The sequence below is a fragment of the Pezoporus wallicus genome, unplaced genomic scaffold, assembly GCF_028554395.1.
Source record: "Pezoporus wallicus isolate ANWC-B61680 ecotype Strahan unplaced genomic scaffold, APGP_CSIRO_Pwel_v1 contig_5785, whole genome shotgun sequence".
Classification (NCBI taxonomy): domain Eukaryota; kingdom Metazoa; phylum Chordata; class Aves; order Psittaciformes; family Psittacidae; genus Pezoporus; species Pezoporus wallicus.
Genome location: NW_026641150.1, coordinates 5,208,667 through 5,232,121, shown reverse-complemented (window position 1 = coordinate 5,232,121; position 23,455 = coordinate 5,208,667). Strand labels below are relative to the sequence as shown.

Genomic DNA, 23,455 nt, shown 5'->3' with positions numbered 1-23,455 from the left:
CTTTTGTTTTCTCTCCTGTCTCAGATGCTTGCTTTCTGCCTCACCCTGCTCAAAGACAAAGCTTAGTTTCAAACTAGAACTGTAGTTTCTTGTTGAATCTCTCCAGCTGCATCAAACCTGCAGGACTCAGGATCCTTTTCCGTCTCCCAGGTGCAAACTGCGTCCCAGCAGTGTCTGGACTACGCATGCCGGGAGGGACCCGTTTTGAGGAGATCTGCCCTCCAGGTGGGAATGGCAGAGCTTCATGCTGCCTGGGGAGAGCAGGGGCCAAGCAATGGGCAAACACCTCCCCTGGCTCTGTTGCCCCCAAAGGTGCTGTTTTCCTTGGCATCAAATGCACAGTGAGATTGGAAGTAGAAAAGATGTGCAACTTGCTGCATTTGTGCTTAGAGCCTGCTTTCTCACCAGCATCTACATCTCCTCTTGTTTGAGCATGGAGCTTTCCGTAAAGGAAATTGTTTTAATTTCTTTTTGTTCACACACAGGCTTATTTTTCATTTCTGCTAGCAAGGGCTTGTTCTGATCACAAAAAAAAGGCCCTGACACTGGATATAGAATTATGTATAACAACAGGCAGTTTTAGTATGAATAATAGTAATGGAAGCAGGGTACTAAACTTTTCCTCTTTTATGAGAGCTCTGAAGATGTCAGTACAAGGCTAGCTTGTTGCATAACTTTTAAGTAATTGAGGCTTGATGAGGATGGACAGTTGAATTGTATAGCTAGGATAAACATGCAGTCTGAGCAGGAACCTCTTTGAAGTAATCATGACCAGAATCAAGGGGCTAGCCTTGGAGACAGTTGAAGGGATTTACCCTCAGGTTTGTCTCTTGGTTGTCTTAGGAAAAGCCCATGGCATCCTGGGGTTTTACTGGGGGAGGTCAGCAGCAGTGCAGGCTCTGTGCCTTCAGTGCAGCTCATTCAGTGACTAGCGAAGGCACCGGGAGCAGGTCAGGCTAGAAAGAAAATACTGTTGTCGAAGTGATTGGCACAGGAGGTGGTTTGGGGGAAGACAACAGAGAAGTATTGTCTGTGCATGGCTTTTGGCTTCTTCCTGCCTGCACGTGATTCCATCTTCTGTGCTTGCACAATGGTGCTACACAGGCTCCTTCAGGCAGCGCTGGGACCCTGCTTAAGAGCTAAGCCATCCGTCTTCCTTTTTAGTCTTGCTTTTTAGTCTGCTCTAATTTGATTGTTGCTTTATGGCTGCAGTCTCAGAGATGGCACTGTTGCGAACAATTTGGCTCGTTTTCTCTCTTGTTTCAGATGGTGCCTTTAGCATGTAGTACAGAGGGTGTTGTGCCAGTGAGAAATAAAGCAGCCTCTGTTCTTCGCGTGTGTTGGGGAGTGTGTTTCTAACCTGCTTGATGAAATCTTGCCACTGAAGGTAACCAAACGTGGTCATAAGGGCAGCACTGTTCTGCCAGCCAGTTCTCACGAAACTAGGGTTTTTTTGTGACCATTGAAAAAGCGTCACAGCCATGTTCTGCAATCAGTGCAGCACTGCCAGTCTGCCGCTTCTGGCAGCGTGGCTCTGTGCCGGCAGCGGAAGCGGCTTGGAGGCTGTTGGGCAGCTTGCAGTGATGAGGTGGGCTCCAGAAAGCTTGCAGATGGTAAAGCCCATGAAGGGCTTGCTCTGCATGGGTAGACAAGGGGCAAAGTCTGAGAGGCATCCACATGGAGTGATGGTGGGCCAGTGCTCACCACACATGCTGCTGCTTGATGGATGTTTAGTGCTCCTTCATTGGCACTGAGTGTGTGGCATGATGGATGCATTTTCTTGAGGGAGAACAATCCAGAAGCCTTCTTCAGAAGTGCGAGTTTGGAAAGGACTTGACAGACGGTGCAGAGAAATGACCATGTTGATGGGTGGGAATAGTCTTATGGGTAAGGGGTCTGTGAAAGAGAGACCTTGCACATGATGTGGACAGGGCAAGTGAGTGCTGGTGGCGAGATGGTAATGGAGGAGAGAGACAGAAGGGAAATAAAGTTGAATGAGGTCTTTAGCTTCAGGGTAACAAAGCTCAAAGGCTTCATAAAAGACTCTGAAGAAAGACGGGATGTAATAAGAAAGTTGGAGGCCTTGTATGTTAAGATTTAGGAGGGACTGTATAAGGACTAGTTAAATGTTTACTGCACGCCTTGATTAAAGTCTTTTTAAACAGTTTTTTTCCCTCCCAAGAAGCCTGTGTTTGCTATTATTTTTTAAGAAATATTTTATGTCATCTTCCCAATTCCAGCACTCCATTGTAACACTGGAGAGGATCGCATTTCTCCACACTGATCTCTCTGTTCTTCAAGCTGCTCTGCTTTACACCAGCTTCCTACCTTGACAGTCACTGGCAAGGACTTGCCTGGTGCTTAGTGTCTCATTGCTGATGTGGTTAGGTTCTTCCCAAAACTAAAATCTCTTTCCTGGTTTGGAAGCAGCACCACAGCTCCCAGTTCTGTGTGCAGTACTGCCCCAGGTCTTCTCGCCAAAACATCTCCCTCGTGTGTGAGAACTTTATTAACGAGTGTATATATTATGGATTCCAGCACCAGAAAAGGTCACCTATTGTGCTAGGCACTATTCAGACTTTCCGTGGCCTAGACATATTCTGCTCTGAATGGATGCCGGCCAGGTCTGGGCTGCAGGAGGGGGGAGAAGGGAGGATGTGACACACAAGCAGAGTGGTGGTTTGTAAATGTTGGTGTCATGATTTACCCGGGGAGATTTTTTGGTTGTGTTACGTGCCATTTAGGATGTTTTTTTTTTTTCTAAATGTAGGTGGAGAACAGAAATTGAAAGTGAGAGGGAGCAGAAAGGAAAATGAGCTGGATTTCTTGTGGGTTTCTCCTGTTTTTCTTGAGCTTGCATGTCAGGGGGAGACAGTGAAAGAAGGGCCAAGTCATCATCATTTTGCTGCCTCTGAAGGCAAACTTAATTTCCACCACTCTGGGTATCTGTGGGTTAGTAGTCCCCTTCCCTTCCCAGCACTGGGCTGAGGCTGTTGCCTGCCCCTCCTCATAAATTTCAACTCTCCCATGATTTAAAGATTCCTGAATTCCGTTAGTCATCACTGGAGCTTGTGATCCTCAGAAGCTCAGCTTACTCTGAGACCCCAGGCACAGCAGTGCCAGCTGCTGTTCTCCAGGCAGTGCAGCTCCCTGGGTACTAGGCAGGCAGAACTTTGTGAGCAGCATTTGGAAAGCAAAGGAAAGGAGACTTGGAGGCTTTCCTTTCTTCATCTCCCTTTGCCTGTGTGTTTGGCTTTTCACTGTTGGGGAGTGGTGTTAATTCTGGAGGCACTTGGTTGTAGCTTAAAATGACTGGATGTGTTTGTGGAGGGACAGCTGAGATTTGTCACCATTTCATTTCTTAAATCAAATAGGGAAGTTGCTGAAAGGGCCGATTTGTGTGCTTATACAGACTGATATAGGGCAGCATAGAAATCGTCTGGTGGGATAGGTAAAATTGCTCTTACCTTCATCATGGAACATTGTCTTGCTTTATCCTTGCTTGGTTGTCTTTTCTCATTCATGTTTCCCATCATCATAGTACTAGGGTAAATAGAAGCTTCTGAAATGGTTCTGAGTTTCTCCTCCCTGAGCTGTGCCATCCCTTGAGGGATTATTTTTATTTATTTGTTTATTTTGAATTTACCTCCTCAAATAATTTACCTCCTCAAATAATTTACCTCCTCAAATAATGTAAAGCTTGGGGAAACAGTGTTATTCCCTCTCTTACTCCCCATGTGTGTTTCTGAGAGACAGATTCTTGTTGGGGTCTCATACCAGTTGCGGTGCTGCGGCAGGTCAGGACTCTTTTGCTTGGTCTTCTGAGGCACTAGACAATAATATTTGGGGAAGTAGATTAAGGGCAGGCATGAAGTAATTTTTCTTTTCCTTTGGTTGTGTCTTCCCTGCTTCTGGCACTTCTGATGCTATAGTTCCCTTCTTCTTCCTCCCTACCACCAGCAGAAGTCCTTCTGAATTCCTCATCTTCTAAGAATTTGTACAAGCAAGCAGGATTTTCTTGCAATAATGATGCAGGGGGGTTACCTTTGGAAAACGGCCTGACATATTATCATTGAGTTGTTCAGATTAATATTCCTTACATGGATCCACTCTAGTAGCTTTTCTCTGGGAGTTCCTCCAGTGGCAATAATGGTCAGATATTTAAATCATTCAGATACTTAAATCATTGCAGTTTTTTTAAATGGCGATGTAATGGAAATGACAGATCATTAAGTTGCCATCTACATGCAGGAAAAATAATCCGATATTTAGCGTGCAGTGATGAATGGAAGAGCAAGAGGAGCTGGGATTTTGTGCTATAGCTGTAAGTGAGCTGATGGGGTGCCGCTCGGTGGCAAGCTGAGAGGTAACATGCCTGGTTTTATTTTTAATGTGCTAATTCAAATGGTTAGAAACAATCTCCGTGTACACAGGCTGGTTTCTGTGCGGGCTTTGTGTGCAGTTTTTAGTCTTACAGGCAAAGTTGTTTTGATAAACAGCATTGTGGTTAGAAATCCCTAGAGATGCTGACAAATCCATTTAGTCTCTGAAGGGAAAGGCACGGAATGGGAGAGGAAAGCCGCTTGAAGCTTGATTTAACCACGTGAGTCTTGCAAAAGTATAGCTTACTGCAGAAATTACTGGTAATCAGACGTGCTGTCACAAACAGACAGTGAATGTATAAGCATGAAACACTTACACCAGCCCCATCACAGGCCAGACAAAGAAGGTTTCAGTGGGAGTTTGTATCCACAGATAATGGCTTAAAGTGGTAATTGATGCCAGCTGCATAAAATCACTAGGAAGGGCTCACCAGCTGCCTCTCTCCTCCAAGAAGAAAGGATGTACTTTTGTATTACTTCATGAGAATGACAGTCTCTCGCCTCAGTCGGTTTTAATTTTCTCCTTTTGTGATCCTGGCACCTCTGCAAAAGGAGGGACTGTTAATGGTAGTGCAGGGTGTGTGTTGTCAGGAGATGGTGAGGGACCTTCTGTCTCTGATGCTGGCTCACATGCCCAAGTCCCAGGATGGCCACCAACACATCTCCCTCCTGCACAGTAGGATTCCTGCACAGTAGGATCCCTGCTACATACAGGCTGCAGCCTGTCCTCGAAGCGGCACATGTGTCCATAAGGAGACCTGTGCAGAAATGGTCTTATCTGGTGAGATTTTTGGGTGGGATTCATCTCACCCTATGCGAGACATCTGCAGGATTGGTGTCTGGATCTTGGCTAATGACCTCATCCTCCTTTTGTAGTTAGTGGGGGAGAAATAAACGCCGGTAGGGCGCGCATTGTTTGGTCTCTTTCAGATGTCCGCATCAGGATGAAATCAGTTGGATCCTGGAAAAAAAGCTGTTCCTGAATCTGTAACAGAACAGTTTTTGGTCTGGTCACCTTTATTTTATTTTTTTTTTATTTCTTTTCTTTTCTTTTAATTTTACACCAGTTGTCGTACCTCAGTGGTACTGCAGACTTTCTCCATGTTGATTAATCCTCATGATAGTTCCTGTCGCCAGAAAGTCTTCAGGACTCAGTGCCAGGGAGATATCGATCCACACTAAGTAAGTGGCATCCTCCAAAGGCCTGGCAAGAATTACTGAGTCCATTTATTTTTGTAACCTGGAATTTGGACTGGCTTGAACTGTAGGTGAAATGCTGTTTGTGTTGTGAACAAATGCTCAATGACAGCTGAAATAGGAGTTTGGAGCCATTATTAGCTTTCGTTAAGGGATATTCTTCGGGTTGCTGCAGGCCACTGAGCGGGTGCTTTGACACAGCAACAAGGAGAAACTGGAAGAGCAGTAACTGCCTGCAGTCTTCTGGGTCTGTGTGCACCTTTTTTTGTTGTTGTTTGGGGTTTTTTGGGGGAGTGCTTGTTTTATTATCTTATTTTTCAGAAATAGATCCTGTCTAAGCATTGCCATTTTGACTGTTACTACAATACGTAAACATGAAGAACCTTTAGGACATCCTGCCCATTGTATTGTAAATGCTATTGTGTTCATGTGCTGAGGGTAGGAAGTCATTTTCATATGAAAATCTCAGTACAAAGTAGCAGATTAATCCAATTATCCATATTAACCCATCAGCAATTAGGTCTCAAACCAGTAATTTTAATAAAGCTTCCCTTACAGTTGTTGGTTTGTTTTTTTTTTTTGCCTAAATTCAGAGTTCAGTGTGGTAGTTTTGAGCATAAGCATGTATTCATATGGTCTAAATAAATAACAGAATCACACAAAAACAAGGACACCAGAAGCAGCTGAGGAAGCACTGAGTTAGTTTTTGGCTCAAAAAGCTGTTCTGATTAACGCTTTCTCCCAGGGCTGCTGTTCACTGGGAACTTTGTTTTACAAGACTATTTTACTATTTTGTTCAGTGTTCCAGAAATACACCGTATTTTACTTAAAGATGCGTCGTGAGAAGATTTAAGAATAGGTCATCCCTGTTGCATTTTGGGAATTATCTCATAATAATTTATGAGTAAGCACTGCATCCCACTGTTAGTGTATGTGAAATAACTGTTTGCTTTTTAGCATAGCGTTTTTTCTTCTGATAAAGCCAGGGCTACTAGTGTATATAAATAGTTAACATGTACTTAGTATTAACATCTGCATAAGTCATGAATAGGATATTTGATTGCTAGCGTGGTAACAAATTGCAAGGAAGTTTAAGGCTTAAAATTTTCTCATGTAATCAGCTTTGACATTACAGGATAATCAAAATATTGATGCTACCCTTTCCATCAGCCAGCAACCCTAGGGAACAGGGGTGTCGGTTTCTTCCTGGAATCAGTTTAAGTTAGACATTTTTCCCCTGGATATCCAAGGCTAGAAAACTGTGGGGCGAATAAAGGTTGTGCCTGAAGGGGTAACCCCAGCTGCCTTTTCATTCATTGCCTTAAGAGGTGCTAGGTGAAGGCTCCCGCTGTCTAGGTGTGGTGAGAGCACTGAGGGTACAATGGTGTTGACTTATTTGGTATCCACTGGCAGCCTGTTTAGACATCACCTCAAAGCATTTGTGGATCCTTCCATGCAACACATCCTACCGTCACTTCAAAACTGGATTGTTTTGGGTGTTTTTAAGGAGCGGTTGCATAGTGTTGCCCATTTCAGCCCTTTGAAGAGGTGACCTCCTTTCACCCAAGCTGCTCTCTGCTTGGCACCTCTCTGAGGTGGGGGGAGCCTGGGGAAATCCTTCCTCTGCCTTTGTGTCCCAGCATCCTGTTTACTGCCCTGGCTCCTGGCCCTCTCTTCCTGATGCACTTGCTCTTCCTCCATGGAGGCAGATTCAGGAGGAGGAAACGTGCACGAGGCGAATGCCTTGTCCACGCAGGGAGGGGAATTCCTGATGTCCACCTCTGCTTTCCTGTGTCAGCCTCATGTGGGCACCAAGGGGGGACCCTGCGGTCCCCACCGTGGGGGGATTCTACTCAGAGGGCGTGCTTTGGTGTCCAGCTGCATTAAGGCACTGTTCTGGCTTTTAAATAGAAGTGGTTGCAATTTTAAAAATCCAAGGAGAAAAAAATGAGGAAGATGCAAATAATGTTCCTCTATCGTAAATTCACAGATTTTTCCGGTTTCCTAGTTCTCTGGGTTACGTAGAATAAAAGCCTGATAGCTATATATTTGCTTAAGGTATTACAAGCACAGGGGTTTTAAACAGATCCTGTCTTGCTCCATTATTGTATGAACTCTAGTGCATCCTTCATTGCTTTTTTTTCACTATTAAAAACTTGGGAAAGTAAAGGTCTGTTTTAGACCATCTCAATAAACAGGATTTTGATGAATGTCTGCTGAGCATGATGCTGGTATAAACTGAACTTTAAAAAAATCTGCTGTTGTGAAAGAAAAGAGGAATAATGCATGTGGTGTGTTAAACATGTTTTTTGTGGTTTATTCTTCTAAAGGACGAAGAAGAAGAAATCAAACTGGAGATTAATATGCTAAAGAAATATTCTCATCATAGAAATATTGCAACTTACTATGGTGCTTTCATTAAGAAGAGTCCTCCAGGACATGATGACCAACTGTGGGTAAGCAGATATTTCTCAAGCATGTTCATAATTTTTTCCCTTTTGGATATAGTTTGAGGATGACAGATGTATCACATTATGGAAAGACAAACTAATAGAATTTGGTGCTTGCCTGAACGCATAGATAGCTGAATCACATAGGCTAATCATGCATCCTTAAGAGGATGGCTGAACCAAGATTCATTGCTATTAGCAATGGATTTGCTCTTTAAGTAACTTTCCCCCCTGTTTCCCAGATGGATAGTAATGTGTTTCTTGGGAGCAAGGCAGATGAACTGAGCAGTAAGAATGTGTGGCTGTTAAAAAAAAAAAGGCTGCACTTGAGAATTGTACCCATTACGTTTGTCATCCCACTTCATCTACACCCTCTAGAGTATTGAAGTTTGGGCTTGAAATGGCAGGGTATAGACATCAGTGTATGTTCTTCCATAAATAAATGTGAGTTAAAGAATAAGATGTGTTGCAATGGTGTGATCAGTTTTATTCCTTCAGCATTGGATGTGCTCTTACTGCTGTTGCTGCTAATGCATTTTGCATAGCTGAGCAAATCCAGATTCCCAGCATTAAATTACAGTGATTAAATCAGTCCTTGAAAATGTGGTAACTAATGTGAGACATATTCCATATATGTCTGACACACACTGGAGACATGGGTTTGAATCTGTTTTCCAGGCAGAGAGGTAAAATAAATGATACTCGCTGCTTCATGAGGGTTTCCCAAATCAGTGGTGCAACCTGATCATTTTGCTTCACTAGACAGCTGGGAACTGTGTTTAATGTTGATTGCATGCTGTTGTTTGTTTTGCAGCTTGTTATGGAGTTTTGTGGGGCCGGCTCTATCACAGACCTTGTGAAGAACACGAAAGGAAATACTCTGAAAGAAGACTGGATAGCATATATCTCCAGAGAGATTCTCCGGGTAAGGAAAATAATCTGCTCCACTTGAAAACACAGAAACACTCTTACAGAGATGTAGCCTAGCTTGAGGTTCTGAAGAAGCTGTTTCTGATCAATCCCGTTAGCTGGGAGAGTACTGGGGAGCAGATAGATGTCTGCTCCACATCCTTTAACTCTGTGTGAGTTGTACTATATTGTAACAGCAGCCTTGCAGAAAATAGCAATTTTTAGTCAAGAGGGGTCAAGGGGAAGAACCAGTGACCTTACCTATTGTAGAAGCTGTGAAACAGCTGCCATAAGACACTGGTTTTGGGAAGCTTAAGGTTGTAACAGCATCGTAAGACAATAGGATGTGGAATGGTCTTTTCCAAATGTGCTTTCAGCCATAAATCACTGCTCCTAATCAAGTCTGTGGAGGAAGGGGGTTGTTGGCGCAGGCCAGCAGTCAGGGTTTCTGTACTGTCTTGAGCTCTCATACTGTGGATTCCTGCAGTCTATCTAGGGCAAGTAGCTACATTGTACATGGCTGTGCACTGTATAGTGCTAGCAGACGGCACTGTAAAAGTTTCTCAGGAAGAGGGTTGCCACTTACCAGTTTTTTATAACTGAAGCTTTAACTGGTTACTCTTCGCATTTGATTTCCAGTTGGTAGACTTTTAAGTGCTTTTTGAATTGTCATTTGTTTGCTGCACTAAGTAAATCTGGTATGGTTTTCCTCGTGCTTCTTTGTAAAACAAATTGCCTCCTACCCAGACCACTACACAGTATGTTTGTTCAGTTGCCTCATCATAAATGAAGTTCTGAAGAGCTTTATGTTAAAGGAAACTGCCACTGGCTCTTGCATAAATCAGTGTTGCTGTGGTCTGTGTTGCACGTTTGCTCTGCCTTGGCAATTTCTAAGATGGTGAGGGAGGGAGATGGATGATTCTGGTCTCTTGCTCCAATTCCAAATGCTAGGAGGGTCCAGCTGGTGTTCAGGCTGGTTGTTTTTGAGGGAGAAAGAAGAGTTGAATACCTACTGATGGTTATATTTAAAATCAAATAGATAGCATGCTTTAATACAAGGAAAGCTAACTTCTGCAGGACTGCTCTTATGCTTAATTTGAGAACTGTGTCACCTTGGAGGTATTGCATGCTATGTTGCATTCATCCTGGGTTCTCCTTATGTAAAGTAGTTAATGATCACTAAGAGGAAAAAATTATTTACCTCAGAGAAGAGTTAGGTGAAAGCAATTTTCTCATTCCTGTGAGAGATTAGCAAAAGGAGCCTTCGTTGCTTGCCAGAAGGAACTGGAATATCTGGAAAGAAGGAATGTTAAACTCACATTGCTATGAGACATTGCAAAACCTGAATTGACACTGAATTTGTCATAGAGGAGACAGGTTGTGTAACAGAAAGTTAAAATGAGCTAAAGTGCCAAGGATCAGTGCAGGTAAAGACAGAGGTGAGGGTCGACCCAGTTGGAGGGGCCTGGGGGCTGCAGGAGTACAGAGACATGCTCCTCTGTCTCCTGCCAGCGCTTTGCAAACACATATGTGTTTTTTCAGTAAGGCTAGATGGTACTCTGGAGAGAGCAGATGATTATCTCTCTGGCTGGGTCGGTGAAGCGCAAGGCTTTAAAAAGTATCCTGCATGAAGCTGTGGAAAAGCCTGCATTCCTGTGAAAAATAAGACGACGCTTAACATTAGCAGCCAGCGAAGGGTCTTGGGGACATGAGCCGTTCACTTGATCTGCTCGTGACATGTGTGGGGAGGAGCTGAGCATGGTGGGCTTTTTTGTCACGCTCATTAACTCTTTTAAAAAAAGAAAATAGCCCAATGGTTATGTAGGCAAACTGGTAAATGATCATTTAATGAAGAACATGTGTTAGGAAATATTTCTCTACATCAACCACTACTCTTTAACCTCTTGCAGCTGTAAAGGTTCTATTTCTTTATTTTTCATAAAACATTAAAAGCCTATGAGGGCAACACAAACAGGCAAGACGATCCCACCAGAGACTACAATTTTCCGAGCAGAGAGCTGAGGAGAAACCAAAATACAGGCAGTTGCTAAGAGGGTTGCCTGTTCTCCCAATTACATTAGAGAGTAAAATGCAACATATGTCTTCCTCAGCCCTCCCTCCACATGGCTAACGCTCTGGGGCATGCATCCAGGTGCTGTCTCAACAAAAAGCACCGTATGCCAGGAGGTTTTGTTTCCTTTGGAAAGTAGAAAGCTCATAGGTTGTTTTTTTTTTTTATTCCTTTTGCATGTGTTTTGGAACAGTTATCAGGCTTCATGGCCAGAACTGCAGCTTTGCAGCAGAGCTTTTGTTTGTCATCAGTTATCCCTTGTCCTCGAGCATAACTGCCAGTCCATCACCCCTCCACACCCTTCTTGGGGGTGCATATATGCATGTTAATGCTGCCTCCTTTCTTTCTTCACTCCCCTTCCCTGGACTAAATTCTGGGTGACCCTGTGTGTGCCGGCTGTCAGTGACGTACGCTGACACTGATGCCATTTACAGTGTCAGTGTGTTTCTGGAAGCTGAACTTTTCTTCACGTGGCAGCTGAGAGGTGTTTGCACAGTGCAGATATTGGGCTGTGTTTAGGTACAGCTTGTGTGTGACCTGGGGCCTCTGTCTCTGCTCCATTACCAAAAGCTATGCGGGTGGTGTGCTACTACAAAGGTTCCTGTGGGTCCCATTGCATCCAACCACTGAGCAAGAGCCCAAGACCCCCATTTGGGGGTGCTGGGAATAGGTAGCCTGTTGCTAAACAAAAATTCAAATTCTGAACATCCTCTCCTTCCTTTCTTCTCTTTAATTCAGGGGTTGGCACATCTTCATGCCCATCATGTGATACACAGGGATATCAAAGGGCAAAATGTGTTGTTAACAGAGAATGCAGAAGTGAAACTCGGTAAGTACACATGCATGTCCACTTCCTCATTCGTTCAGTCTTTGCTTTTATCATGTTTCTAAATCAAGTTCATCTTTTAAAAGCCCTGTGACATGTTCTGTAGCATGAGTGCTCTGTCACTGCTCCTATGTGGATTGAGGCCCTGCATGTATTTCCTCCTGCTTCAGGAAGATGGAATGCAGGTTGCTGTATTTCATTAGGTGAGATTGGCTTTCATGCCAGAATCAGTGTGGGGATCATTTTATTTCCCCCACCAAGCTGTGCATGACTCATGTTCATTCTGATTACCTTTATTCTGGACTTGGGAAGTCACTGGAGTGTCTGTTCTATTTGGCTTTAATAGCACCTACTGTTCAGGTTCTAGACACAAAAATATGATCAGTACAGCACTCTCAAGGGGCATCAAAGTTAAAACACAGTTCCAGCTCTGACATGCCTGCTGAAAACCACGCTTATCCCTGGCCTCCTCCTCTTTCCCTTCCAAGTGGACTTTTTTTCTTCCTCCGTAATCTGTCTCTTCCAGTCACTGCACACTTTAACCTTCTGAGTTTGTATCACACAGCACTAGCCACCTTTTTTTGGTTAAATATAGAGCCATGCTGAAGCCCTCCCACCCAGCCCACATCCCTTCTGTTTTGTATTATACCTTCCTGCAGCACAAGGCATGGGAAGATGTCCTGGCTGCTGGAGGAGGAAGCTCTCAGGAGAGCTTTTCTCCTTTTGGTCCAAAGCGGAGCACAGTAGCTCCCAAACTGTTGCTCCCAATGAACTCATCTACACAAGTTTGTCGGTGTCACCCAGCTGATGGATGCAGTGAAGCTGAGACTGCCCTCGTAGAGCATAAGCAGTTGTTGTTACAGAAAGACGTATATCACTGTGGTTGTGAACAGGAAGAAAACACCCTCGTAATGTAATCGCCTTGTAGTGAAATGGGCATCTGTTCTGCAACCTGTGTGTGTATGTGTGTGTGGTTAAAGTTAGCACCTCTTGAATAAGCCTCACCTTCTGCTCTGTGCATTAGAGCAGAGAGCAATTCCCTGAGCAATAGATTATTTTTGCTGTCCAGTTTCAGAGCAGAAAAGGTGGACAGCCAAAAGGTATGTATGTTCATGCATATCGTTTTCTCATAGCATGAGAGGTACCTCTGGGAAGAAGCTCCGTCTGTATAGGTGAAGGTGCTTGACTTCACCATTTGGGAAGAGACTAGCACTTCCTCAGCCTCCCAGGCAGTATTTTTGCAGCTGTATGCTGCCTTCTGCACAGGGAGGCTGGTGAGAAGTGCAGGAGAGGTGGTCACATGCTGCTGTGTCCCTTGATGCTTGTGGTCCAGGCACATTGCATGTGAACCACAAGGGCTTGGTTGCCTCAATACTAGTCGTCATATTTCTCCTCAGCATGGTTCTCCCATGTGGGTTTTATTTCCACAGGGTTTTATTTCCAACTCACCTTGCAGAAGTAATCATTGCATTATTTTTCCCTTCTTATTTTATTTTATTTTACTCTTTTCCCACCCGCAGTGGATTTCGGTGTGAGCGCTCAGCTGGACAGGACAGTTGGCAGGAGAAACACTTTTATTGGAACTCCATACTGGATGGCTCCAGAAGTTATTGCCTGTGATGAAAATCCAGATGCTACGTATGATTACAGAGTAAGAGAGTCCTGTTCACAGGAAAAAAAAACCCAACAAACTAACATTCAAAAACTATGCAGTTGCAGTATGAACATCCTTGAATGATAGCAGTTTTTGAGACTTATTATGCTTGGTAGGAATAACACTGTTTTGTGTAGATACATTCTTACTACAGGAGTACAAGGTATGGGTACTGTCAAATTGTGACCTTTTAACAGTTGCTGTAACTTGTATTATCATAGCATTGAGACATAAGGAGTATAGGACTTCAGTGTGCTGTAGGTGCTCAGAGAAGGCAAAAAAGAGTTTAACTGGAAATGCTTGTGTTCTCAATTTGTATAATGATTGTACCTTAAATTGTGTTAGACTGTGTCCCAGTTATTGCAGTAACCCAGAAGAATGCGTTTTAGGTGTTGCCTTAAATAGAACCACCGTCTGGAGAGCCAGTGAAGTACAGAAGGACCTCTTTAAACTGTGCCTATTCCTCATTTCAAAGTACATATATATGTTGATAAAAAATTATCCATCGCAACATTTCTCAGCAAATAATTTTTAATGTAGTTTGCTGCAAACAGAAGATTCAATTACAGCAAAGCCCGTAATTGGCTTGATGGTATATGTGTCACCATTAGGAATGTTATGTATGTGTATTTGAAGTTAAATTTCTCTAGTGAAAGCATATTGTAATCGTAAAAATTCTTCTCAGGTAGCTTTAATGAAAGCACAAGGGAAAAAGAAATGTGAAAATACACTTCTGAAAAAGATCCTGGACTAATGCAGTTGTTCCAGCTTCTAACCAAGGGCAGCTAAGATACCAGCCTGTGATTAAGGCCTTACAATGACTTTTAGAGCTGAATATCAATTAAAGGAATTTGCTGAGACTGATAGTGCTGTTAGCTATCTGTATGTTTGTGTATGTCTATTTAAAAAAGCCAGATTATTTGAATTGGTGTGTTTGTACCTTTTGACTGAAATTGATCAGATTGATCCTATTTCTCTTGATTTAATCGCTTTTTACATCCATCAGGACATTGTACTAAAGATAATGCTTTATATCTTTGCAGATGGAGTTATTAGGTAGGAAGGGTGGCTATTAAATTATCTAGTAAAGGAGAATAACTTTCTTCAGCATTTGTTAATGCAGTAGTGATGTGAAAAATAACTTCCTGTGCCTCTTGAAGGCACCTGTTTATTGTTTCTGGTAGGGCCTGTAGGGCTCTCTCCCGCAAAAACCTCATGGTTGAAAGATTTTGTAAGATCTGAGTCTGTGCAGCTTAGCTTAAATGGCTGGATTGGACCAAGACGAAAGTGCCTTGCTGGATCAGAAAAGGAAGAATACTTCTCTGCTTCTAGTAAAAGAGCTTATTTGCTCATTAGTTCTGAGTAATTTTTTAAAACATCACTATTATGACCAGAAATGAAGACTGTTCTGCTCAACAACAGCTCTCTTTCAGAAAGCAGCAGCTTTCTTGGGGAGATTATTCCAATGGCTGACTGATCTCATTGTGAAAAATTTTCCTCTTGTGTCTAGTTGGAATCTCCCCCAGAGTGACTTGTGCCCATTACCCCTTGTCATGTTCCATGTGACTCTTGTAAAAAGGAGTCTTTAAATACTGGAACTTGGCGCTAAGGTCTCTCTGAGCCTTCTTTTCTCAAGACTGAACAAACTGAGCTCGTTCAGTCTTTTCTCATACAGCAGGCTCCCAGACCTTTGGTCATTTTTGTGGTCCTTCTTTGAACCCTCGTCAGCCTGTCCACATCTAATTTTGTATAGCGGGGACCAAAACTGAATGCGGTATTCCAGGTGTGGCCTGACAAACACCGAGTAGAGTGGGATAAAGACTTCTTTATCTCTGCTGGTGATGCCTTTTTTTGACGTCACCCAGCACCCTGTTGGCTTTCTTTGCCAAAGCAGCACACTGTTCACGTATATAGAGCTTGTTGTCCACCAAGACCCCAAGGTCCCTTTCCAAAGAGCTGCTCCCCAGCCAGGGAGATCACAGGCTGTGCTGCAATTCTGGATTGTGTATATCCAGGTGCAAGACCTTATATTTGTCCTTCTTGAACTTCATAAGGTTCTTGTTAGCCCACTCTTCCAGCCTATCCAGGTCAACCTGCAGAGTGGCTCTCCCTCTCAAAGTGTCCACTTCCCTATTCAGTTGGTATTATTGGCAAACTTCATCGGGGTGCACTTGATCCCATAATGCAGGTCACTTATGAAGGTACCAGACAGCGCTGGGCTCAGTAATGATCCCTGGGAGACCTCACTGGTGATGGACTGCAAGCTGGGAAAGGAGCTATTCACCACCACGTTCTTGATGCAGCCTGGCAGCCAGTTCATCACTAACCGCACTGACCGCTTGTCAGGACCGTAATGTGTCAATTTCTCTAGTAGGAGGTTGTGGGAAACCGGATAGAAAGCCTTGGAGAAATGCAGGTAGACAGTGTCCAGCATTTGCCCCACATCAACTGAGCAGGTTACTTTGTCATAGAAGGCAGTCAGGTTTCTCAAGCGTGATTTGCCCCTGGTGTAGCCGTGCTGGCTTTTCCTAATCATGTGCTTCATTTGACTTGTAATAGCCCTTAGGAGGTTCTTCTCCATCACTTTCCTGAAGTAAGACTGATGGACCTATGATTTCATGGATCCTCCTTTAAGCCCTTCTGGTAGATGGGGGTGACATTTGCTTTCCTCCAGTTTTCTGGGATGATCTCCAATCTCCACAACTTCTCAAGGATTATGGGAGAGTGGCCTTGCAACGACATGAGCCAGCTTTTAACACTCTTGGACAGGCACTGTCAGAGCCCACCTGCGTGTAGGGGTCAAGCTCCAGCAATAGCTCATATACCAACTCTTCCTTCACTGATGGTGGATCTGTGTTTGCATCAGCCTGGAGTTTAGTTCCCAAGGCCTGGGGCCCAGCAGTGCTGATAAACACAGAGGTGAAGAAAGTACTGAGAACCTCTGCCTTTAAAGTGTTATTAGTGACTGATTCACCTTGCCTGTTCAACAGTGGGCCAGTATTTTCCTTCTGCTTGTTATTTATGTACCTGAATCATAGAATCAGCTAGGTTGGAAAAGATATTGAAGCTCATCAAATCCAACATTTATTGTAGTTTTTGACATCTCTGGCCAATTTCAATTCTAGTTGAGCTTGTGCTTTTCAAACTGCATCTCTTGCACATGCTGACAATGTCCTTGTCCAGTCCTTTGTAAGCAAAGGAATATTGAAAAATCTGTTGTCTCATAGAGTTAGATTTCAGGCAAATACATTTTTCATTGTCATAATGTGAAAGTATTTTCATGTGTTATTTGAAAGGGTTGTTTGCATACTCTGTATGGATACGCATGGGCATTTCTGCATATATATATATATTATATGAGAAGTATAATGCTGTTACAAGAAAAATGTAGCTTGTATTGTTTAAATAGCTGTGGTATTTGGTTTCGGTCTCACCTACAGGGCCTCTGTAAATAGTACTGTCTGAATGGGTAAATCCACCTACTAACATATGGTGTCTCTCTTTTTATGCAGAGTGACCTTTGGTCATGCGGCATTACAGCCATAGAGATGGCGGAAGGAGCTCCCCGTAAGTGATACATATGCTGCTCCAGTGGGCTGATTAAGACTGAAACATATACTTGGGAGATGCTGGTTGTAATCTAAGCCTAGTTTTGAGGTTTCCAAAAGTATCCTCATTTTATTTCTGTTCTCTTTGGTTTTGCCTGCCATATAAAAATAAAACCCCATAAATAGCAATGCTTTCGATAAAGATAGGATTGTGTTTAAGCACTTACAGTGCAGACTGGAGTAATTTAATTTCTATAGCAGGAATATTGGAAGCTAATCGAGTGTCAGACTTCCTTCCTATGGGTAGTATATTGTGTTTTGGAGTTGTGTCCCAGTTTTTGTATGACCTGGCCTGGGATGCTGAAACCTTAGCCAGGGAGAGGGGCAGTGGGGCCTCGAGAAAACTGACCTTAATGAAAAAAGCATCTGTAGCAATTGTTTCTGTCTCGGCTTTCTGTCGGTCTGGGTAATGCTAACATTGCTTCTCCTTTTGTTTCCACTCCTCAGTGGGTGGTGTTGATCTTCAGTGACATGACTCAAACTATAAATCCGCCTTCAACACAAAGTGTTGAACTTAATGTTCCCTGCTTGAGAGTCCTTTTCTGTTCTTAGGGGTATTTTTGAGAGAGAAACCTGGAAACCAAAAATGCACGATTTCTAATAGCTTATTTTCTGAATAATAGTGCTTATTCTTTCTGAATGTGAAGGCAGACAGCAGATAGGAGGGTAGAAAGATTTTAAAAGAAATTAGGCATGATGTTTTGACGTTTAATGATAATTTTTATGGAAGTGCTTACTGAACCTTTGCTACCCTCACTTGCAGCCGGAGCTCTGTATTTAAAAATAAAAGCCTAAGGAACCTAAGATTGAGTTAATTAATTTTTTCTACACGTAAGCAACTACCACCACCACACAACAGCCTAGCTTGAAACCTTTGTCTTTGAAATAATCAAGTTGAAATGAAGTATTGATATTTTCCTAGCTAAAACATGGACATTTCATTACAGCTGCTGCCTGATCTTTTTGTTGTTGTTGTTAATGTGAAATTTATAAATCCAATCACAGTGCTCTTGTTCTGATTCATGTTTTAGGAGGTGTAATGGTTTTGTTTGTTTTTTTTTTAATCCCTAATTGCACATTTGCATGAATGCCCATGTGAGAGCTGCTCCCCAGACACCTCAGCCAGCACTGTATTAATAATGTTTGAGCTACCACTTGACCTCCTTTTTGCCATACCGTTTTGTTCAGTGCATTGGGTTACCTGAATGGCTTTCAATTAGAAGCTGTGTCCATAGGTTTTGTAAGCCTGGAATTGAACAATAATATTTTTTAATTTCCACACCAAAGCAGAGCTTGGGCCCAATTTGTTTAAAAGCACAAGAGGGGCATTTGAGAAGTAAGCAGGGATCCAGTGTGAATTCTGAACAGCTCTTGCCTTGTTCTGTCCTCTGGCTTGTGGGCTCTCCCTCCTTCTCCCATGACAGCTGAAGAGTCCATCTCTAAGCTTGGTGGTCTGATGGGATCGACAGGCATCCAAGGGACTTTTCTGCCAAGGCTGTGACCCCTTATTTCTGAATCCAGAATCCTCTTCACATCAGTCTGTTTCTCCTGAATTTCTCTTGTGTGGAAAACGTTACCTCTTTCTCCAGTGATTTTTCAGGCTGAGACTTGTGCTGAAAGAGGTCAAGCATAGGAAGATGGTGAAAGCCAGAGGATTCACTTCTAGTGACTTTTCTTGGGCAGCCTCTTCCTGCTCTCGTTTCCCTGTGTTGGCTCTGCCATAGTGCTTTGCTGTGGAGCAGAACAATCCTTAAGGCAGAGAACCCAGACTCCCACTAAGTGTCTACTGAAACAAATGTGACTTACTTTGACAAAAGGAATGCGTTTACATTTCAGTTCTGTGGGGAATCCTTATTTTGATATAAACCCTCCCATGCTTCAAAACTGTCAGGCCTCAGTGAAGAAAATCTTCAAGTCTGGATAGTAAAAATGAGGCATTGTCCATAATGGGAGAGAAGGGAAGTTTGTATGAAACAGTAACTGTGTCATTCTTTCCTTCTGCCATCATCATCTCCCAATATTTTATTGACTGGAACGTAAGTTAGATGACTTGGGGCTTGGAGGAGGGCCATGCACAGATGTTCCCATCATGGTTGATTCTGAAGGTTAATCCATGCCTCAATCCCTTTCTCTTTTTGAGACCACCCTTGGCACATTGAGCTGTGGAATTGTCATTTTGGGCTAATTCCATTTAGCTGTGTTGCTCTCTGTGTCTGCTGCATGTGTGGTCAGGATAGTGGGAATGGTTGCGGAAGCTAAAGCCATGGTATTGAAAGAGCAGCTAAGCCAACATCTGTATATTCTGTTTGGTTTTGTTTTCTTTCCTTCAGCTCTTTGTGACATGCATCCCATGAGGGCACTCTTTCTCATACCCAGGAACCCTCCGCCACGGTTAAAATCCAAGAAATGGTATGTGTTAGTCTATATCTTGTTTGTGGCCCTTTTTGTAGCGTGATGTGTTTTTGTGTCTCATTGCATGCTGTTTTGTTCCCACTTCCAGAGAACCATAAAGCAATTTAAGTTATCAAAAATCACTCTGTTACCTTCTGTGCCGCTGAATCAAAGCATGAAATAAAAAGCATACATTGTTTATGTAGTTCTGTTTGTCCCAGAGAAATTTTGTCTTGAATTGTGTGAAAATAAAAAACAAGCTTTTTTTCTTGACAAAGCAGCATCTGTATTAAAGTGACAAATGGATCCATATTTTAAAAGATAAACTCCCGCAGCACTCTTAATATGCAGTATGTTTTCTCAGATGTATTGTAACACAGAAACAGAACAGTACTTTAGTGTTCTAGTTGCTAAGTTGAAAGGAGCTATTAAAACTAATGAAGGCTTTTACTATAATTATTGTAAACTAGTGGAATTAAGTGTGTGCTTCTTGCCAGCTGAGAAAAATCCATTAGTACCGGAGGATTTTGTCCCAGTTATTGGTTACACTGGCACATATGAGACAGCAGTACTCCCTAGAAAGAGGTTTCATATAGATTGAATATGATCACAGGATGCTGTGACCCTGTCAAAATAATGAAGTGATTTGACTGCCTATTCAATATCAACATAATATAAACTTGATTGCTTGCTGGGCTTGGTTTTTGCTCAGATTGACTTATTTATGTGCTTGCACTGTCAAGGCATCCCTCTCCCTCTCTCATACTTGCTTTCTGCATATGTTAAAATAATAGAGATGCATATACAGTATTTGCATAAGCCTTTCATTAACCTTTTTATTCAGAATAATAACACTTAAAGTGTGAGGAATAAAAGAAAACAAAACAAACAACAAAGTTACCTTGAATCCAGCCTCTTAGATTCCAGTAGGAAAGTGAAGTGATGGATGGAAACTCTTGTTTTTACACTTAACCATGGTAGTGGAAGTGTTTGCTGCCTAAGCACAGGAGCAGGTTGGGAACATCTAGCAATCAAAAAGTGACTCTTGAGTCAGTGCTGCACTGACTCAACTATTGTGGTAGTGTGCTCATGGCAGGTTATGATAAAATAGGCCCAGTGATGAAAAATGTGGGTTTGAGTATTTCCATTATTGGCATTTTGCAAGGTGACTTGTTTGGTGACTTCTGTCAGGAGGTCCTCTTTCAAGCACTCAGATGAAGTGCAAATTTAGGAAGGTGGTACTTCAGTTTAGCTAATTCCCACGCCCTGTCACTTTATGTGGCATGCAGTTCAGGTCAGTTCATGCCCTTAAATTGTGTCAGTGAAAATTTGTCCCCAAGTGCCTGTGTTGAGCAGACAACACTGTTCAACACCTGCCTATAGTTCTACGATGATTTTATGCATGGCTCTTTGGATAAAAAATAAAATAATCTAAAACGCTTGTAGTCCTATCTCAGTGAATCCAAGTGTGTACAAAAGCAATGCAGTGCTGCTTGAGTCAGGGGAAATGTTGGATGCAGTTCTTGTGGCTTTCGGTATGGCTGCTCTGAAGCAGACGTGCCCTTAGATAGCATGAGCAGGTGAAGACACACCAGAGCTGCCCTGCCTGTGCTCCGAGCAAGCTGGATGCTACCCAGCAGAGCTGGGTTGGCATGATTTGCCTTTGCTTAATAGATCCTGCCTTTCAGGGAAATTATGCCTGTGAAAGAAGGCACATCACTGTGAGGCTGTGCCTAAGTACTGCAGGTATGTTGGCATCACCCTGTGTCCATCCAGCCCAGTGCTCAGCTGGAGCACACTCAGCTCTGTTTGGAGGCACACTTGTGGACAGCACTTGTACCATCCTCTGGGACACAGTGCTTTTTGAGGGAAGGAATTAGACTTTGAGAAAGAACAGAAAAAAAATCTTTGAGCTGAGTTTTACCTCTGACCTTGCTTTGCTTTGTTTTGTTTTCTTTCCTGCATTCTCAGGTCTAAAAAGTTTTTCAGCTTTATAGAAGGTTGTCTAGTGAAGAATTACATGCAGCGACCTTCTACAGAACAACTCTTGAAGCACCCATTTATACGTGACCAACCAAATGAAAGGCAAGTCCGAATCCAGCTTAAGGACCATATAGACAGAACCAGGAAGAAGAGAGGAGAGAAAGGTATGCAGCTTCTAAAAATTAAGTATTGTGCTTGTTAAAAATGTGTGGTTTTGTTCTACTTTGCATTCTAAATTCCCACCACTAGAAAAGCAGCAAATGACCCAAACCCTTGAAAGGTTCCTTTTTAATTCATGTTTTGACTATCAGCAAAATTTTAGTTTTTGTTCTGTCCTCTATAGAGGAAAATCAATTCAAGTGTCTTATTTTCAGATAAGTTAAATTTACTCATTTCTGAGCCTCTTCCATACGATCTTTAAGCAGTATTTAGGAGGATATTGGCATATATGGCCTTTCCCTTTTTGATCTATGGTAGGTTCATCCCTGAAATGGTGCCATAAATCAGACTCGCAGGAAATAACCCATCACAAGAGCTGTGAAGCAAATGTTCAGCCTGTTCGCTTTATTCAGGTGGTGCCGAGGTTCTCCAGGTGTCTTGTCTTACATATACAACCTGGTGTCATTCAGGGAATTTGCTGAAAGTCTGCCACAAAGCACTATGCTGCTCTACAGGTGTGGGAGGATGGGCTTGTATATGTAGAATAAGTTCTAGTGTCTGCAGTAGATCTCCTTATTGAAGAGCATGGGAACTGACTGGTTCACTAAGGCACTACTGCAACTCCTTGCTGTCGTAAAACTAAAGATAAGCACTATAGGCCCTTGTTTCTTTCTTGGTAGATGAGACAGAATATGAATATAGTGGAAGTGAGGAAGAAGAGGAGGAAGTGCCTGAACAAGAAGGAGAGCCAAGGTAATAATTGCTTTTGGGAGGGCTCTGAGCAGACATGCCAAGTAAGTCTAAAGGTCTGTGACTATAAATCAGGAGCATGCTAAATTTCTGTCTCTTATTAAATGCACACATAAGCCACACAAACCACCCAAAGGGTTTGAATACCTATTCTGTGATGCTCAAGGTTTTAAAGCTCCCCTTTACATGGCTTAGAGCCAGTGAGCTCTGGATGGAGGGAGATTTATGGCAAATATGATTGGTCAGGGGCTCCACAGTGACAGAATTGGTCCTTATTTTGCTTGGCCTCATTTCACGCCTTCCACTGAGAGCGTGTATTTGACATGCATCCAGTGTCTTTGCTCCGAAAGAAATGAGATTAAAATTTAACATCATGCTATATTTTATTTATGTTCCCCTGCCTTTGAAAAAGGTATTTAATGGCCCATCAGGCTTTATTGTACAGGAGCCTTTAACTTCCTCTTGTTGCAGTTCCATCGTCAATGTGCCTGGAGAATCAACCCTCCGACGTGATTTCCTGAGACTGCAGCAGGAAAACAAGGAACGATCCGAGGCCCTTCGGAGACAGCAGCTGCTGCAGGAGCAGCAGCTCCGCGAGCAGGAGGAGTACAAGAGGCAGCTGTTGGCAGAGAGGCAGAAGCGCATTGAGCAGCAGAAGGAGCAAAGGAGACGGCTGGAAGAGGTAGAGACAGGAGGCTGGTGTGCAGAAGCCCTGCTTCCACTTAGTTTCCTATTCCCATGCCCATTTGTAAAGAATTCCCTGTAGCCCCAGCACATCTCGGGAGAGGAAGCAACATGTGCAAATCCAGTGGCAAATGTAGAGCAAAGCACTTAAATCCATGTCTGGCTACTTGAGTAAAAACCACCTTCCAGAGAATTTGAATATCCAGCAGCTCCTATGGAGGCAACAGGAGCAAGGGCTGAGTTGTTTGAAGGTATTTGGGGAGAGGCTCTGTCTTGGTCTCTGTTCCAGAGATGAGGCAACATGTCTAGACTTCAGGTAGCTGTAGAGAAGGGGAGACATTAATTATTCCCAGCTGTATTTTTCTCGAGATTACTTTTTTAGGGGCCCATG

At 43.0% G+C, this 23,455-nt stretch overlaps 1 protein-coding gene across 9 annotated transcripts in view; it reads left to right on the top strand.

The window, feature by feature from the left end:
• Window positions 1-23,455, top strand: part of MAP4K4 (mitogen-activated protein kinase kinase kinase kinase 4) — a 165,102-nt gene that overhangs the window by 95,324 nt on the left and 46,323 nt on the right. For all 9 annotated transcript variants that reach the window (XM_057422363.1, XM_057422364.1, XM_057422367.1 and 6 more), the window contains exons 4-12: window positions 7,910-8,035; window positions 8,844-8,954; window positions 11,748-11,838; window positions 13,356-13,486; window positions 17,002-17,056; window positions 19,428-19,506; window positions 21,460-21,635; window positions 22,311-22,383; window positions 22,852-23,062. In XM_057422363.1, coding sequence (XP_057278346.1) covers window positions 7,910-8,035; window positions 8,844-8,954; window positions 11,748-11,838; window positions 13,356-13,486; window positions 17,002-17,056; window positions 19,428-19,506; window positions 21,460-21,635; window positions 22,311-22,383; window positions 22,852-23,062 — 1,053 coding nt within the window. The remainder of the gene's footprint in view (window positions 1-7,909; window positions 8,036-8,843; window positions 8,955-11,747; window positions 11,839-13,355; window positions 13,487-17,001; window positions 17,057-19,427; window positions 19,507-21,459; window positions 21,636-22,310; window positions 22,384-22,851; window positions 23,063-23,455) is intronic.